General features: G+C 48.2%; 1 protein-coding gene across 6 annotated transcripts in view; it reads left to right on the top strand.

Moving 5' to 3' along the window:
• tex2 (testis expressed 2) overlaps positions 1–17,513 on the top strand; it is a 58,174-nt gene that overhangs the window by 18,813 nt on the left and 21,848 nt on the right. For all 6 annotated transcript variants that reach the window (XM_088600139.1, XM_088600138.1, XM_088600133.1 and 3 more), the window contains one exon: positions 10,769–12,446. In XM_088600139.1, the coding sequence (XP_088456265.1) occupies positions 10,794–12,446 (1,653 nt within the window). In that variant the 5' untranslated portion in view covers positions 10,769–10,793. The remainder of the gene's footprint in view (positions 1–10,768; positions 12,447–17,513) is intronic.

The raw sequence follows: 17,513 nt of genomic DNA on the forward strand, positions 1-17,513 counted from the left end.
GGGGGTTCGGGGGGCGCACACAGTGCGAAGGCTTTCATATGGGCTGGGCTGGGCTCTGCGAGCTGGTTCCCACAGAAAGTTCCTCAGAAGTGCACATGTTTGTTTTTTGTCCTGAGGGCGAGTGTAGTGGGGTGGGCTAGGTTCTGCAACCAGTCGGTAGCCATTTAAAACCCGTCTTTGAGACACCGGGACATCTTGATGTTGTCTGAAATCTATCTAAAGGCATTAAGGGGATCTATACAGACATTGTCAATAATGAATTAAGTAACTTTGGAAGTTTGTCTTTTGCTTCTCCGTAAAAGTACAGTAAACATTAAACACAGTAGGCAAGACATTATAAAATCGCTTAGGTCACATAAAATTACATCCAAGGTGGATAAACTCATAACAATACCTGACAGATAAGTAAATAAGTAAATAAATTGGAAGTCCGGGGAATGTATTTAATTACCTTTATGAAGCAGTTTTGTTATACAGGGGTCAAAGGACTTCTTATGATGTGTTATCTTTAACTTTGGTACCCTGGACTTCTCTCTCATGGGACTATTCCACCCTGAGAATGGGTGCAAGGGGGGACCCGCTGTGATGCTCCTCCCCCTTCTGAGAGTTGAGCTGTGGCGTGAATCGCCAGGCTGGGTCTGCTGGTTGCTGGTTATTTTTCCTGCCGCTCTCACAATCCTAGACAGTTTGATTTTGATTTGACCTTTCACCCTCAGATGTCTGTAACACACTCTCATATTAAATGCCAAGATGTTCTAAAGGCTTTTGTAAGCCATCTCTAGGACATTGTGACTCACTTAAAAAGTCTCCAGTCTTCAAATTAAAAACAGCCTCTGATGTGCTATGTTAGAAATATCTGTATTCTCAGTATAACTCAAGTACTGATCGCTGTGTGTTCTAAGCTATTTAAGAATCTCACAACACACCGACAGAAAAGAAGGACAGGCGTGAGGAATTCTGCTTTTCAAACGCCAGTTCCTTTGTTGCAGCGCAGCCTCTTGTAGATTGGAGAAGCTGAAATTGTTCCTTTCTGTGGAATGCGGATTACTAGCCTGCTCCAGTGGAGGTGCCAGGGCAGTGTTTGTTTAGTGCTGAGATACGGTATGCCCCAGCCCATTCTTCTCAAGGTGTGGAGTCACTGGAGGCAGCAGGGCCCAGCCTGCCGCCTGCCTTATCTGTTTGTCCAGGCAGCTGTTGAATATCGATACTCTAGGGGAATACAGTTTTGTTTCAGTGCAGTTTTTTTCAATTGAACCTCCAGTTTGAGCAGTGGTTTTGTATTGTTTTCCTCCAATTAGTCATTTGTTGTAGCTGCTTCCCCTGTTTTTTCCCTGCCCAAGAGTGACCTGCTCTCGAGCAGTGTCATGACTCGAAGGCCGCGCAGTCCAGCCCTCTCCAGCAGGGGTGTGTCTCTAAGACTGCGCACTCCAGCCCTCTCCAGCAGGGGTGTGTCTCTAAGACGGCGCAGTCCAGCCCTCTCCAGCAGGGGTGTGTCTCTAAGACGGCGCAGTCCAGCCCTCTCCAGCAGGGGTGTGTCTCTAAGACGGCGCAGTCCAGCCCTCTCCAGCAGGGGTGTGTCTCTAAGACGGCGCAGTCCAGCCCTCTCCAGCAGGGTCACGACTGTCACACCTGTCCGACAGATCTGATATTGGGTGAATCGTGCTGTGATTCAGACATTTTGGAAACAGCTGTATTTCGTCAGAGGTGTGTTTGCATGCAGAGTCATTTTTTTAACTGCGGTTTGAACTAGGCCTGACCGGAGGAATATTCTTCCTGATGTTACCAGAGTAAAATGGTAAAAGCAGGGAGGTGGTTATTCAGTTGGTATAGAAACTTGCTACACTAATCGGATATTTGAACTGTAAATAGATCGTCGTAATGACTATTGTTTTGTAAGTTTCTAATGGTAATTGTTTATTAGTTTTACTTGGTAAAAGGAGAATTATTGCCAGCTGCTAGAGATGAGCATTTCTGCTGTCAGATCTCCCTGCCCTCCAGAAGCCCTGACGGGGGATTCGGAAGTGATCGATGGGAAATCGGAGGACAAGGGGAGAGGAGAGATGGAATAAGTGAAAGATGAATTCAGCTGATGAATGTTGGGTTGTCTGGGCCTAGGAGTGTTTTACAAGCAGGGTGGCCATCTGCAGGTACAATTCTCACAGCGATTGTCCAGCCTCCGAAAACAATTGTTGCTCTCTGCTGATGAAAAATCTATAATGCGCTCACAAGGTCTCTGCCTGTCTATTGATGTATTAAAACTCAGCTTTGCAATGAGTCATCATGATGGCTTTATTAAGTTAAGTGTGCTGTGCGCGGATGCTGGTGTGTGCCCCGCTTCAGGCCCATCTTCATTCTGTGTGGACTGCAGCCTGTTCTTCTGAAAGCACCACTTCATCTGCTTTCCTTCGCCGCTGGAGGTTGTTGAAGTACGTGTTAACTCCTAACCCAAATTTCATTTCCAGTTGATTTCAGTTATCTGGGATTCTTGCTCTGCCCCCTGCTGCGAGTGTGCTTGTGGACGAAGGTTTGTCAGGATGCGTCCTGCGAGAGGCTGCTGTACTTGTTTGACTGAATCAGCATCAGCGGCTCCGAGCAGGCAGGGAGCTGGGGGGACCGTCGCAGGTCCACGGCCCTTCCCGTTACTGCAGAAGTTGGAGGAGGAGAAAGCCTAGGAAACGGATGTAATGATAAACATGAGGCCATGAAAGATGTTCGCAGTAACCATGGAAACAGCTTTAGTGTGCGCTGGCCTCCACTCTCTGAGTGCAGTTTGATGGACAGACGGTCTGCGAACCTCAGGTGGTCAGTGAAGGCGGTTTGCGCAGTGAGGGGGCACTGAGGGCGGTTTTTAGGCTAATGGAGCCAACAGGTGGTAATTGAGAGATGAAAAGCTGCCAGCGTTTGTGGAAACAGTGGCAGAAGCTTCACGGGATGGCAGGTTGCGTCTGTCAGAGAGCCTGGCCTGACCTACGGAGATTTGCACAGTCATGCTGTGGCTTTTCCACATGCGCTGCTCAGGCATGTCTGTCCTTCTCCCGGCTTTGTGCTTTTACCGTGCTTTTATTGTAGCTGCACCACGCTTTACTCTCCTTTCACCATGGAAAAGCACAGCGTGCAGCTTTCACTGGAGCGGCCGGGCTTCAGCTGGGTATAGTTCGCCATTGTGAAGTCTGGTCTGAGAAGTGGAGAAAGAACCTTTCAGGAGAAAAGACTTATTCACTTGCAGCTTTTTAATCTGGTGTAATTACAGCCGTCACGGTTTGAACCCAATTAAGGCAAATTGCCCATTTCAAAGAAATATCAAAACCCTGGAGAATGCTCTTTAATCCTGGGTGCTGCCACAAAGACTCATAAATAATAATAATAATCTGGCTGCTGTGCTCCTTTACTGCCTGGATGAAATACGACTCAATTAAAGCACACATCTTCAAATTACAGTACCTGTTTATCAAAAACAGCAGTGAGGCCACAGTTCTCTCGTTTGAAATAATGGACTTTTTGCTAACTATTTGTCGGAAAGATCAAGATGAGGATGTGTTTGAGTTTGGAATCCCCTTGCTTGCTTCTTCCTTTCCTCGTTTTAATTCCGTTACAAACCGGAATGTCTCAGGCTTCCTGGGGCGGTGTAAGTGATCGTTTTTCCAAGAAAGGGCCTTCGTTAAAACCCGGAGAGGTCAGTTCGGCCCGATGGGCAGCGTGAGGTGAGGTGGGGCACCGGGCCAGCTGGCGAGAGCCTGGCCCAGTCTTCACGGAGAACGGCGACTCTTCTGTAGCACTGCTCTGCGGAGAGATCTGTGTGTGTATTTAGGTCCTTATCCCCTTTTCAGTTGCCTGCTCGTGGTCGACACCCAGTTCCAGCCACATAAAGAGCACCAGTGTGATTGCTGGCTCCAGTCCCACCGGCCCGTCCCCAGGCAGGAGTGTGGAAGCCCAGCGGGTCGGAGGAGCTGAGGAATGTCGCTGCAGAATAAGTCCGTTGTTTCTGCTGGCCGTGTGGCTTGGGTGATGTAAGAGACGTGTGACTGTCCTCAGGCCCTGCCAGCCAACTGGGGGACGAGCTGTCCGCCAGGACCCTGCTGCATACAGTCCAAAACAGGCCCAGCATCTACATCACACACATACAACCAATTTCTGAAGTATTTCATGAGCATTATAGGTAACAGTGCATATCATCAAGACCCTTGTTTTCCCAGTCAAAATGAGAGTGGTAATAATACAGATATACATGCAATAGGATATGCTCATTTACCATTAATAGTTTTCAAACTAGCTACAGGTGCAAGGGAAAGAAAATACGTTTTCACAGATCTGTTACAAGTTTAAAAGCACATGGTTAAAAATGAGTAATGTCATGTAGGAAGGCAGGTTCCTATAAGCTATTTTCCCCACACACGCAAGTGGGGCGTTTCCACCCCAGTGGGGACGGCAGGGCCTCCTCTCTGTTGTCTTTCATGAGCCGAGACGTGCCTGCAGCAGCTTTGGGAGGGAGATGAGCCCCACACCTTCATCCCGGGGTCTTCAGAACACGATGGGACTGTTTATTGACGCCCCCGTCATCTAATTAATAATTTCTTTAAATTTATTTTAATTAGTCACTTCTTTAAAACCTGCTACGCCACCGGAACGGTGCTCTGACTTTGAGCTGCCTCTGACCCGAGAGATCCTCAAGACTGAAACCTGGTGAAAACCTGAAACCCGATGATTTCCTGGTTACCAGCACCGATCCAGTGGTGTCTGTCCCGGCCGCTGTCTGTGCTTCTGCATTGTTTGCCACCCACAGGCTCTGCCTGCTGTCCGCCATTACTCATCACCACCTCTGTTCCTCTTTGGCTGTGTCCAGTGAGTCCCGAGCTCCTCTATCTCCGGCTCTCTCCCCCGGCTGCTGAAGATCACCCAGGCCCTGCGTGTGGACAGCAGCATGTCGGAGTGTTTCGTCCTTGTATGTGCGGAAACACATCGTCTCCCCTGCAGAGCTAGGCTTCAGTAGAGAGGGGAGGAGGAACCAGGCGCCAGACTGGCTTGGCTGTGCAGGGCAGTCGGGCAGTGGGCACCGAGTCGACATGTGTGGACACTCCTGTGGTCACTGGTTTTTCACAGGCAGGTGGGGGATGTGCCAAAATGACCTTGGCTTACTGGAGCTGGCAAATTTAGTTTCACTGTGGGGACGCGCAGCACTGGCAGAGAGAAGAAATAAGTTAAGAAATGATCACTGCAGAAACTGCATTTTTAATTTTATTAAATTACTTTGTAATCTTCAGATCCCATGCCCTCCATCCGTATTTGGCATGTGTAGTGGTAGAGGTTTACAGCGTGACCTATGAACAGATTTTGTAATATTTACAAGAGCTGTAGAAAATCCTGCAAAGTACAGTGCGATTGGTTTAAGTATCAGAACAATATTTAGTGTTCCTTCAAACTGGTTGAAAAGGCCAGAGTGTCTTTAATCTCTGCAGCATGAGGTTTTAGCCTTGTAGTATCCAAAACCCAGATTCACAGCTTAAGAACTGTCTCTCTCTCTGAGCCTTCCTGTAATAAATATGCATGGTTGTGTAACACTCTGTCAGAGAAATGAAAGAACGCACAACAAATGTTCTTTTTAATGACTTAATTTTCAAATGAAAAGCAAAATCATCCAGAATATGACTAAGAACAGAAGCCTTTCGTTTGAAAAGTGTGACAGGAGCCTCCGTCTGCCTGGATTGTTACTGCTGAGCCCAGGATGTTGGGCAATGTGTTGCTGAACATTAATTTATTACACCTGCTTTCCTGGGCTTTGTGATAGCTGTGTCTGCTGCGGACATATTCAGCAGCACGGCTCACTTTTTCTTTGCCTCTCTCGTCAAAGCCGTTCGCCTGCCTCGCACAGCATGTAAATTAGCTGCTAGCAGATGTTGTCAGACTTCCAAATTCCAAAACGAGAAGCGATCAGCTTGAAGATTTGTTTTCTGCAGACTTTCCCATTTAGCCTTTACAGAACACCTGAGCTCTCCAACCCTAAGTTGTTCTAAATAGAACCAGAGCAGTTTAACTTTGCTGTCTGCTGGCCCCTGGAGCCCAGGCCAATAACATTTTGATTCACCAGCTGTAAATGACCTATAAAAAAACCTTAAATGTTTGCCCAATGAGCAAGTAATTGGATTTAATGAAATAACTGGGAGCTCAAGCTGCAGTGACACCTGGAGTGTGACTCTCCTGACTGAAACCTGGGCATCACGTGACTGTCAGTAACCTCACTCCCTGAGCAGGGATAAAGTGGCCAGTAAAGTTTGTGTTGCATCCTCAAGGCTGATATAAAAGTTCGTTAGGGTGTTTCAAATATTGCACAAGTCCTGGAAGTTTGTTTGTTTTGTAATCTGGGAGAATGTTTGAGAAGTTTGAGTGCATGAGGTGTCAGACAGGGGGGAGTGTTTGTATTCTCATAAGTGGATGTTGTATTTTCCGTCAGCCAACCTGAAGCAATGATCAGACTGACTCTGTACAGATAGAAGAGGCTGTGAAACTCAGTAGAGTGACCATGCTCACTGTCACTTAGACAAAGGTTGCCAACACAGCTGCAGTGAACTGCTCTGCCATTTTTAAGTAACCTTTGAAAAGACTCGAAATGATTGTGCATAATGGCAATCTGCCCATATCCAATTTAAGGTCAATTCAGAATCCTCCAAACAAACTCTGGTGTGAACATACTGGGGTATCGCACCCATGCTCTTGAGTGACCTGCCCACTTATAAAGTAAGGGTGAAATTTTAAATCCTGCTTAAAGGGATTTTCCCTTTAGAGAAGTTTGCGTTGCCGTGTGGTGATTGTGCTTTGCTGTGAAGCTCCATGCTAGTGTCGTGGATTCCTGGTGCTTTGCCAATGGAATACCACGGTGATCTCTAGAGGGAGCAGATCTGAGCGGCTGGGATGGGCCGCTTACCAGTTTATTCCGCCCTGCACACCCCTCCTGAGGGGATCGCGCGGTGTCGCAGATCGCTGGTGGCAGGAGTGCGGGGGCAGTACCCCTGGGCACGGGCTGGGGAACAGCCCCTTGTGTGGGATGGCCGGCAGGTTGTCTGGAAGACCTTTGCTTTGCGTGACGGGTGTGGGAGACGGCGGGCCCTGGAGACGGGACGTTGCTAGCGGGGAGCACCCGTGAGAGACAGAGAGAGAGATTACTCTGAGAAGGAAGGCTGGCCTTTGAACCGGGTGGCAAAGAATATTATAAGTGGAGTTCTGAGTTTCACAAGCCTAAATAATTGGATATTGATCCGTTTCTCTGGGAATATGAATGTATTTTCTGAGCACACTCTAAGGTGTATGACTCTAGTGAACGCGTTTTAAGGTGTGGTTAGATATTGACTGACTGTGTCTTTTTCCGTTGTAAACCGAAAAGGTTTGAAAATGAAATCACTCTGACTGTTTGACTGGCTTTCCTGTGATGTGTTTGTACAAAACCAGCCTGTAACAGCACTGGAAATCTCTAATTCAGTTTGTCTTGCTTCTCCTAGGGTAGAAAAAATAAAACGGTATTAAATTAATAAGTGTCAAATTAGGTTGTTATCTATTATCTCATTAGGAGTGTTCACAGCAGGGCAATAACAGTAAGAAGAGAAAGCAAATGTAAATCCACGAGTTTTGCTCCAACACACAGATGGTATCGCTTCCTGTTTCCTTAATAATCTGAGTCATGTTCAGCCTAGTTAATTTTAAGGCTTTATTATGAAAAAAAATTAAGATTTCACATTTTGAATTTGTAGAAAAACGCTTAGAGTATATTATATTGACATCTTGAAGTATTTCTGTAACTGTTTTCATAGCTTAAATTATTGTTTTCTAAATAGGTAGGGAAACAGGTGTAAAATTTGACATTGCTCCCGAGCTCTTTATAAACAGGGCCCAGTGCAGAAGGGAATCCCAGAAGTCACAGAGCATGGAAGGGAAGCTGGAGCTCTGGAGCTCTCAGCCAGGAGAAGAAAGAGAAGAAACTGACCTGGGAGCTCGAGTCTTCAGATGGGCTGTGGGGAGCTTTGCGGTACAGTCAACAGCCCGTTCCTCAGGGCTGTTCTTATAGCAGTTTAGAGTCGCCAGTTTTTTGTTACAATCGGGAATAGTCAGTTGTCTGTTTTTGGCATCTTGGCTCTGTGCCTCTATTCTTGCAAACTCACAGAGGGGAGAAGGAGAGAGAGTTTCCATCTGAACTACCAAAGTCATCTCCTTTAGTGAGTTCAGAAGCTTCCTTTGAAAACAGAAACCCAGTCCTGGTTGGTCAGTTTACAGTGTGTAATAAAGCAGCGTTCCCTTGTGCACGAAGACTTTTTTCCTTTCTTCAGCTGCACCGCTTTTGCCTCTTCTGAAAATGTTGATCTTTGTCGTCATCAGTAAACTATATACATCCTTGGAGAGAGGACGCATCTTCATGAATTTGCACGAGAGCCTGCAGCTGGTGAGATACGACCCGGATCACACAGCTACAAAGTCTATTAATGTTTAGAAGCTTCATAGAACAGAGCCTTGTCTGATATGAACATCAACATGGTGTTCATGCTCCATGGACCATAGCGAGCATGAACCCACTGCAGTGGAGCAGATGACTCTTTAATGTGCCTGGACCATCTTGGCTTCTTTGGGAGGAAAGTGTAGCATCCGGGGAGAACATGAACGTAGGGTGAACATGCAAGCTCCACACGGACAGACGCCCCAGGCTACAATTGAAGCCCGGACTCTGAAGCTGTGAGCCAGCAGCGGTAAACACCTTGCCACAGCCCCACCCTCCTGATTTCTGTGATATCAGTGGCTTTACTGCACAACGTTTTGTAAATAACCAAAGGGGCTAAGCGTTTAATTTACATCATCATGTCAAATAAGTTAATTAATCTTTTGCATTTCTCACTGGTCCTGTCCTGCAGCGTCTCGTCAGAGAAGCATAGCCCGACAGCGGCCAGTCTGAGCTGATGCAGGCAGGATGCTTTGGAGAAGTCTCTGTCATTTCATATTCCCATCACATTCTCAGACAGTGGTTTTAACAGACCGGACGGGAGAGCACGTGTGTGCTGCAGGACAAGTCCACTGTACTTCCACCCAGAGAGACTGCTGCTCCACTCCTTAGAATCGGACACATTCTTTAACGAGGTCGTTAACACTCTGTTGTTTTGGTGGTAAAGAAATGTTCATAATACTATCTACAGAAGAAGAAGCAATCTCTCCTTTGCGGAATGTGATTGGAATTGTGGTGAATGAAAACATTTGGGGCAGTGTATTAAACATCCTTCCACCTCCATTATTTTGCTTAGAGTAAAAAAACAACGATTTGCATTTAATTTTCCATCTGTGTACACCTTATGAGAATAGAACGAGATTTGTACTTCTTAATAAGGTCTGCTATCATTTCATTAAAATCCTCATTTCTCAGATCCCAAAAATCAGAAGGAATTCTTTTCTGGAAAGATTTGATTTATCAAGGTTTCGGAGTTGCTTGTAAAATACCTTCCCCGCTGTGTTAGCGTTGATATAGGGACACCAGCTCCTCCTTTTGGAGCTGCAGTGCTTTGGATGTGTCCTGTTTTGCGTCTTGTCCTGCGAATTTCTGTGCTTCTGTTAATTAGGCTGGGTGAATTGTGAGACAAGAATAGAGACTGCCAAGACATGTGGAGAAATGTCAAGATACAGAAGTGAAACTCCTTCTCTGCATCTCACTCTTCACGGAGCTGGCCAGGGTCTCTGCTCCTGGGCACAGGAATTTGGAGAAACTTGTTGCATTCCAGGAAGTTCAAAAAGACCCTTGTTTTTGGTTTTTATCTTTCATTTTCCTGTGCATTACTATTTTCATTATCCTCTTCTGAACCAGCTACATAATACAGTAAATGAGAATGTGGTTAGGACTGTTGTGTGGCATGTTATTAAAAAATTAATACATAAGGTCACAAACTGCAAAAAAAAAATATCTTGGCAGATGCAGTAAAGGATTATTGGACCATGAAATGGAAAGCAATTTTCCAGCAGACTGCGTTTAGCAGACCTTGACCGTCAAACATTTTCAGTAACTTACATGCTGTATATATTTTTGCTCAATTACTATGATGATTCTAATTTGTGGATTAAAGACTGCTTTCTAATGAGTCTTTATCAGAGAAAATAATTTAACTTCATGTCTTTGACCACAGTGATAAAGAAAATGCAGCTTAATTACTTTCTTTAGCCTTAGGACAATGGAAGGAAATGCAGTTGGCATCCATTGTATGTGGAAACCTCCAGATGACAAAGTACGTCATCTGTCAGCCCAGTGTGCTGTGGGAGACCCTGGTTTTGAGAGGCTGTACCCAGTGTCTCGGGGGTTTTGCAGTCATGACCTCATCTGTAACCTGTTGTAAGAAAAAAAAAAAGTTAAATTACTTCAGAAGCCTTTCTCCCCCATTATTAATGTGTTCTTCATCAACAATGTTGCGCACAACAAGACTGCACTCTGTCAGGACTGGAGGTAACTTAAAACAGGGACTTACTTTGTCCTCACAGTGCTGTAATAGTACTGGGACATCATTTTAGCAACAGCTCAGTGATTGAGAAGCACAGGAAAATTTAAAATAACCTGTTCATTTTTACTGAAGCAGTGTTATATAACTTGCTTTGAACAGGCAGTGATACTTATGTTGACAAATATTGTTCTTGTTATTTAGTAGTGATATTGGTCTGTAGATGTCATTGTAAACGACTAACAACGGAGAACTCAAGACAGGCTGAATGACCCACTGCCTCTCTCCTCAGCCTGTGTCATTTTCTGTCTGTTTCGTTGTAGGCTGTGACGCATCTGTAGGACTGCAATGACCAGTCGGAGCCGCGGCCATGCAGAGAAATCGGGTCCCCCATCTTCAAAGCCTCCGGCCGCGCCCAAACTGCAGGTCCAGCGATCCCTGTCCCGCGAGAACATCACCATCCACTTCTCCGCCTTCGGCAAGGAGGAGGAGGAGGAGGAAGTGGAGCTGTACGGGGCAGCTGCCTCTTCCTCAGCTCCGGACGACTTTGATGACCAAAGTATTGTAACGGCAGTGGAGGCCAGCGAGGACCTTCAGTTTGATGCAGGCGGGCTGGACCCGGTGGATCTGACTGCTTCTGCTAATGTCTCCGTCTCCTCCTCAGCACAGCCACCGGTATCGGCAGGCCCTGCAGCTGGGGTCCCACAGTCCCCTGGCCCCCTGCGCTCGAGCCCTGCCCTCTCTATCCTGTCCTCCCCCTCTTCCCATGCGGGGTCTTCTGCTGGCCCAGCAAGCTCATCCTGGCCGTCGGAGCAGAAACCCCCTGCGGCTGCCCCTGCCGCAGCTGCGTCTTCATCCTCCTCCACCTCCTCCCCTTCCAAATCCATTGCCCTCTCCTCCGGCGCCAAGCCTTTCCTCAGCCTGGTCAAGTCGCTGTCCACCGAGGTCGAGCCCAAGGACTCGACCACTTCCCTGCGCCACCGGCACCTCATGAAGACGCTGGTGAAGTCCCTATCCACCGACACCTCCCGTCAGGATACCGACTCCACTTCCTCCCGGCCGCCGGACTCCCGCCTCAACCTGCACCTCTTCAAGCAGTTCACTCAGCCCCGCGTGACCTCGGCTGGGGACTCCAAAACGGCCCCCTCGTCCCCACTCACCTCTCCTGACAGCCGCTCCTTCTTCAAAGTGCCGGAGGTGGAGGCCAGGATCGAGGACACGAAGAGGCGCCTCTCCGAGGTCATCTACGAGCCCCTCCAGCTGCTCAGCAAGATCATGGGAGACGAGGGCGGCGCTGGAGGGCATCGGCACAAGGCTCTGTCCTCCAGCGCGTCCGAACTCTCCAGCCTGGCTGGGCTCAACGGGCACCTGGAAAGCAATAACAACTACAGCATCAAGGAGGAAGAGTTCGACTCCGAGGGGGAGTACCTGCTGGGCGACTCCACCCCGGACCGGAGGGAGAGCACGGCCGGTGTGCCGGAGCCGGCCAAAGACGCTGCGGACGCCAAGAGCTCGCCGGCCACTGGTACCAGAGAGGCGAGGTCCCTGCCCCTGGTGCTGGAAAAGTGCTCTCTGTCTGCCCTGGCCAAACAGGAGGATGAGGAGTTCTGCGAGCTCTACAGCGAGGACTTTGAGGTCTGCACAGACACGGAGACTGACGGGGACAAGCCCGAGGAGGCTGTGCTGGAAGCTGCATTGACCCAGGGGGACAGCACGGGCGTATGCAGCGAGGACGAGCTGGACGACGACGTGCCGGCGCCTAGTGTACCTTCCAAAACCTTGTTTGTCCTGATCACTCTGCTTTATGGCTACTTTGTGCTGCCTTTGCCCACGTACGTCTGTGGAATGCTGTTGGGGGCTGCTGCCGGGTTTCTGATCGCAATTGGAGTCGTCTGGCTGTCCACGCCGAGGGGTTCCGGTTATCAGCGAAGACACACTAAACGAAAGGACTGCCTGTGGAATGTGGCTCACTTAGACATCAAGGAGCCTGATTTATTCAAGGTGGGTATTTAAAAAACACACAGGATTTTTTCTCCTTTTGCTGTAGTTCAGCCACTCAAGCTGGAGCCATTAGGAGCTTTTCTGATGTTTAACTGGCACTCAGAGTTAAAAAATACGAGCTGTCCTTGTAGTACCTTGCAGAGAGGGGATGAGAAATGAATTTGCTTTTTGAGGATTTGTATTCTCAGCAGAGTAATGAACATTCAAAATCAGAAATAATTATCAATCATTCAGCGTTATCTTAAAACATCTGTGCAGGCCAAACACAGTTGTGTTGCTCAGTGCATAACCTTGATACCAGTTTGAATCGTTAATGACAAGAGAGAAAGATGGTTTTCTGTGCTTGTGCTGGCCTGAGCCCGCTGTTAGCCAGTCTTAGTTTTGAGATTTAGTTGTCTTTTGAAACACTCCTAATGGAAGATTGGATTGTCCGTTCCCTAGTGGAATGACTAAAAGTTAAGAATGTTACAGAATGGGAAGAGAAGCATGTTTAATTAATCTTTCAGCATTCGTCTGCACTTATTAATCACTGCTTTTCTGGTGTGTTGAATATAATTAGGTTAAGGTCAAGATTTTATAGCAGTGACTTTCATGAAGTTGCTTGAATTACACAAGACTGCATCTAAGGTAGTCCTCCATAAAGGTAGATTGGATACTGATTTTTACAGTGTAAAAATGTACCCTTCAGTCTTATTCCTCAGCAGTATTATTGGACAAAGAAGACAGAAACGCTAGTGTAATTAGAGTTCTGCGGGGGAATTAGAAATGCCCTTTAAAGTAACTCCGTCCCAGGCAGAGTAATGGATCATTTGTCTCAATCTCTGCGTAGTCCTTCTCTCTTTTGTCTTCTCACTGCATTTTACCAGCGTCGTATGTAAAGACATACTTTAATAATAATAATAATAATTAATAATTGCTTACACTTATATAGCGCTTTTCTGGACACTCCACTCAAAGCGCTTTACAGGTAATGGGGACTCCCCTCCACCACCACCAATGTGCAGCATCCACCTTGATGCTGACATTCAAGCCAGTTCAAGCCAGTTAACAGAGAAATCTGCAAAAAAAAACAGTACAAATGAATGCTGAAGGATTTATGGATGTTTAAAGCATAACTAGGGCTTTACATTTACCCAGGATATAAAATGCAAGTTAATACACTTACATTTTTGGATGAAGCATATATCCTTTCAGGTCTTGTGGATGCTGCAGGCGCAGGGGAGTAACTCACAGAAGCTCGGAGAATAAAAACATCACAGGTTTGCTTTCATCTGTGGTTCCCGGTGTCGGCTTGAGCCATCTGCCTTGGAGGGTGGCAGGGCCTGTTCTTCCCCTCAGGAGCAGTCCGGGCTGCGGCTCGTCCACCCACCTGTTACAGCAGGGGGGCGGAGGGCGAAGTCTCAGCCACCTAAAAATAAAACCGTCTGCCGTCTCACCCTGCAGTGAGGGGGCGGGCCTTCCTGTAAACCTCACTAGGAAAAAAACGTCATTTTGTATTTTGTTTTTTATCGGCTCGCTCCCTCCCCCTCCCTCTCTCTCTGTACATATACTGTATATGCCAGTGTTTCCTCAGTTCATCTGAACAGGTGCTCATTCAGGCGTGGCGCCTTGGTGTGGATTAAGAGTGGCAAAAGAACATCCCACCACAATTTCCCATGCCTCCCCCTTCTCTAGATCTGCAGCTCTGGATCTTCTAGATCCCCAGTCTGATCCAGCGGTCTCAGAACGACCGCTGCTGGGTTTTCCGAGCCTGCTGCTCAGTGTACGTGGCCCCGGGCCCACGGCCAGCTGGCACTGCAGAGAGCAGACAGCTAACTCCCTTCCAAGCCAGCTCCTATTGCTCTTTCCTATTGGAGCAACCCAAGGGAAGTACGTGGAACAATCCATCTCATCCCAGTCCAGGATGTGAACCCACGACCTCCCAGTTAAGAGCCTGGAGCCCTGAGCCGGTGTTCAGAGGGCTTGCCCCCTGCCTGGGACCCGCAGTGGTGATGTCATCCCTTCCCCGCACACATGGACAGCCATTTAGCCGTCCTGGCCAAATTTCCCATTGGCCCTTACCAATCATGGTCTCCTAATAATCCCCCTATATGAATTGACTACATCACTCTACTCTCCTCCCCACTGAGAGCTGATGTGTGGGGAGTGTTCTGGCGCACTATGGCTGCTGTCGCATCATCCAGGTGGGGCTGCACACTGGTGCTGGTGGAGGGGATCCCCATTACCTTTAAAGCGCTTTGAGTGGAGTGTCCAGAAAAGTGCTATATAAGTGTAAGCAATTATTAATATTATTTACTTCCCGTTGCTGCTGTTCATCTGAGCAGCCCTGCGTCCTGCGTGATGACCGGCCTCGGTTGCCACTGGTGGGCTTGTTCCTCTCGGGGCAAGAAAAAATCCATTTTTTTTAACCCCACTCCGAGATGGAAGACTTTGATTTGACACGGTTCTGTCGGAGAGTAAATAGATAAACGGCTCTCGCAATGTCAGTGTGCCGAACGAGCTGTAGCTTGACTGTGCAGGGTAGCTCATGCGGAGTGAGTTCCCTGGCCTTTGATTGCTCCTCTCTGCGTTCTGTCCTTGTGCGGTCAGAGCGCTCCTGGACCGGCTCTCTCAGACCGAGCCTTCCCGCGTACAGCAGCAGGGCCCTCGCAGCTTGTTAAACACGGCAGCGTAGTAGTATTGCAGCCTGTTATTGTTATTGCCTGCGTGTGTGGGCATATCGATCTATTCTGCATGGACAGACACAAGGGCTGTGGGCCGCCCAGCTCCAGGGACACAGCTTTAGTGTGCGTCCGGAGGTGTGTGTGTTGCTCCTTGTCCCGTCTGTCAGCCTGATTAATCGCCTGTGCTTGGATCTTCCCTGGAGGCTGTAAGGCATCTTTAGGCGAAAGGCCTTGCAGATTAACGATGGGAGACAGGTGGAATAGCACAAAGTCAGACTCTGTGTCCAACTGTACACAAGACCAGCTTCCCAAGTGCTGTTTGGTTCTTGCTCTTCAGTGGACGTGCAGTCCATAAACTGTTTAGGAACTTCAGATCATTTTTGTTTCTACCTTTTTGTAGGTTGTCCGTTCTTTCCTTTAGTATTCAGTATGACTGTTTGGGTTCCGGGCCTCGATGGCAGAACATCACAAGGGATTGTAGCACTGGGAAATGCTTCTGTTTTGACAGCTGTCTGTGAAGAAAGTGGCATCATCCTGGGAGACCTTGTGCTGCTGGCGCTGTGAGCAGCAGTGAGGTGATCAGTGATCTGGGAGAGTAATTACCAGACCTTCTGTGGTGTTCGGGCTTCTCTTTGGCCAGGCTGTGACTCACTTAGTGCGATGCTAAATGCTAAACTTGCTGTGGGGTGTTTTCTTATTAATAACATAGTGGGGCTGAAATTTTACTTTGAAAGCAAGGACAGAACCCTGCTTAGTAATGAAAATCTAGAAAGATTGGGAGGTCTGCATGGTGGCGCAGTGGTAGCATTTCTGCCTTGCAGTGCTGGGGCCCTGGGTTCGATTCCAGGCCTGGGGCGCCACCTGCGTGGAGTTAATACGCTCTCCTGGTGTTTGCATGGGTTTCCTCCAGGTGCTCCGGTTTCTTCCCCCCAGTCCAAAGAGATGCTGGTAGGTAAATTGGCTTCTGGGAAAGGTGGCCCTGTTGTGAATGTGTGTGCTTGTGTTGATCTGCGCTGTGATGGACTGCCGTCCAGTCCAGTTTGTACTTGCCAAAGATGGGAAAGGACAGGTACCGGAAACAGGGACTGGTGTTCGGAAAGATGGAAAGAGGGATGATGGGGTGTGGAGAAGGAGCTTTCATTGCTCTGAGAAGCCCTAGAGAGCTCATTCCTGTCCCCGCTGGGCTAGAGTCCTCACCGCACTCTTGGCCTGATGGAGCGCATCCCTGCGGATTATCTGGAGGCGGGGTGCGGTTCGGAGGTCGGTGGCCTGTTCCGTGTTCAGATTGCGTGAAAGGCGGAACTCTGGCCCAGTGATCAGTGTGTTCCAGCTGTAGGGTATCGCTTTTCACAGCTGCGGTTTCTTATACAGTGAGAGACTAAGTAATGATTCCTTTTTCAGTTATGCTGAAGACTAGCATATTCTCCGAGACTGTGATCAATACAGAATAGCAGTATTTTATTTTTGTCATTCGTAGAAATTGAGTTTTTGCTTAAAGTTGCTGTCGTTACTGTAAACCCATTGTCTGTCCAATTTAATCTTGATGCAGCTATTTCGCAGGGCAGCTGCTAGCAGCAGAGAAGGGGACTGAACACCAGAGAGTGTCCAGCTGTGCCAAAAGTCGCATTTCACCGTACTCCCAATTCGCCTCACGGGTGAATATCCCCGACCTTGTGATTCCTGGCTGGCAGGTCGACTTTCTGCTGGGCTTGAAGCAGGAGTTCCACAGTCGGGGTCTGTGTATTGTGACACAGCGCAGCCCCACTGAGCACAGAAATCTCATTTCCTTGGCTGCTCTGGCTCCTGGCCTGTGGTCAGCGGTGAAGGTGGACCTCTCTCCAGTCTGTATGAGCCCTGCAGCTCTCTCACAGCGCCTTCCTCACATACCGCGCGACCGTGAAGTGAGAACAGTTCTCTCGTCACGGTTAAGTGTATATTAAATTACTCTTCATAGCCTTCAACTGCTTGGCACGGTGCTCTTGTGGGATTTAGTGAAGCGCAGTTCAGATTTCTTTCATAAATAAGACAGTAGAAAGTGAACACAATACACAGCCCTTTCCTCTCCTCCCCTCCTGGACTGACCAGGACACTTCCTGCTTGACTGCGCGTCTCTGCGGGCGTGTGGCGGCAGGTTTCCTCTGCGGGAGTGAGCCCTCATCACTGCGGTCTTCAGTACATCTGGACAGTGGCCAGAGGCCATGCGCTGTGTGGGCTGATGAGGGTGGAAGGGGGTAGAGAGTGCTGAAGGTGGGAAACCTCTCGGCTGTGATGGAGAGAGAGATGTGTGACACTGTGGTAAGCCCGACTGCCAGCTTCGGGCGCAGACTCAGGTTTTGTTTTCATGCCAGCCTGCAAAATCCCGTGCTGTCCTCTCTACTGTCCTGAAGCTGTGCGGGTAAGGGGA

The sequence above is a fragment of the Lepisosteus platostomus genome, chromosome 11, assembly GCF_059453375.1.
Source record: "Lepisosteus platostomus isolate fLepPlt1 chromosome 11, fLepPlt1.hap1, whole genome shotgun sequence".
Lineage (NCBI taxonomy): Eukaryota > Metazoa > Chordata > Actinopteri > Semionotiformes > Lepisosteidae > Lepisosteus > Lepisosteus platostomus.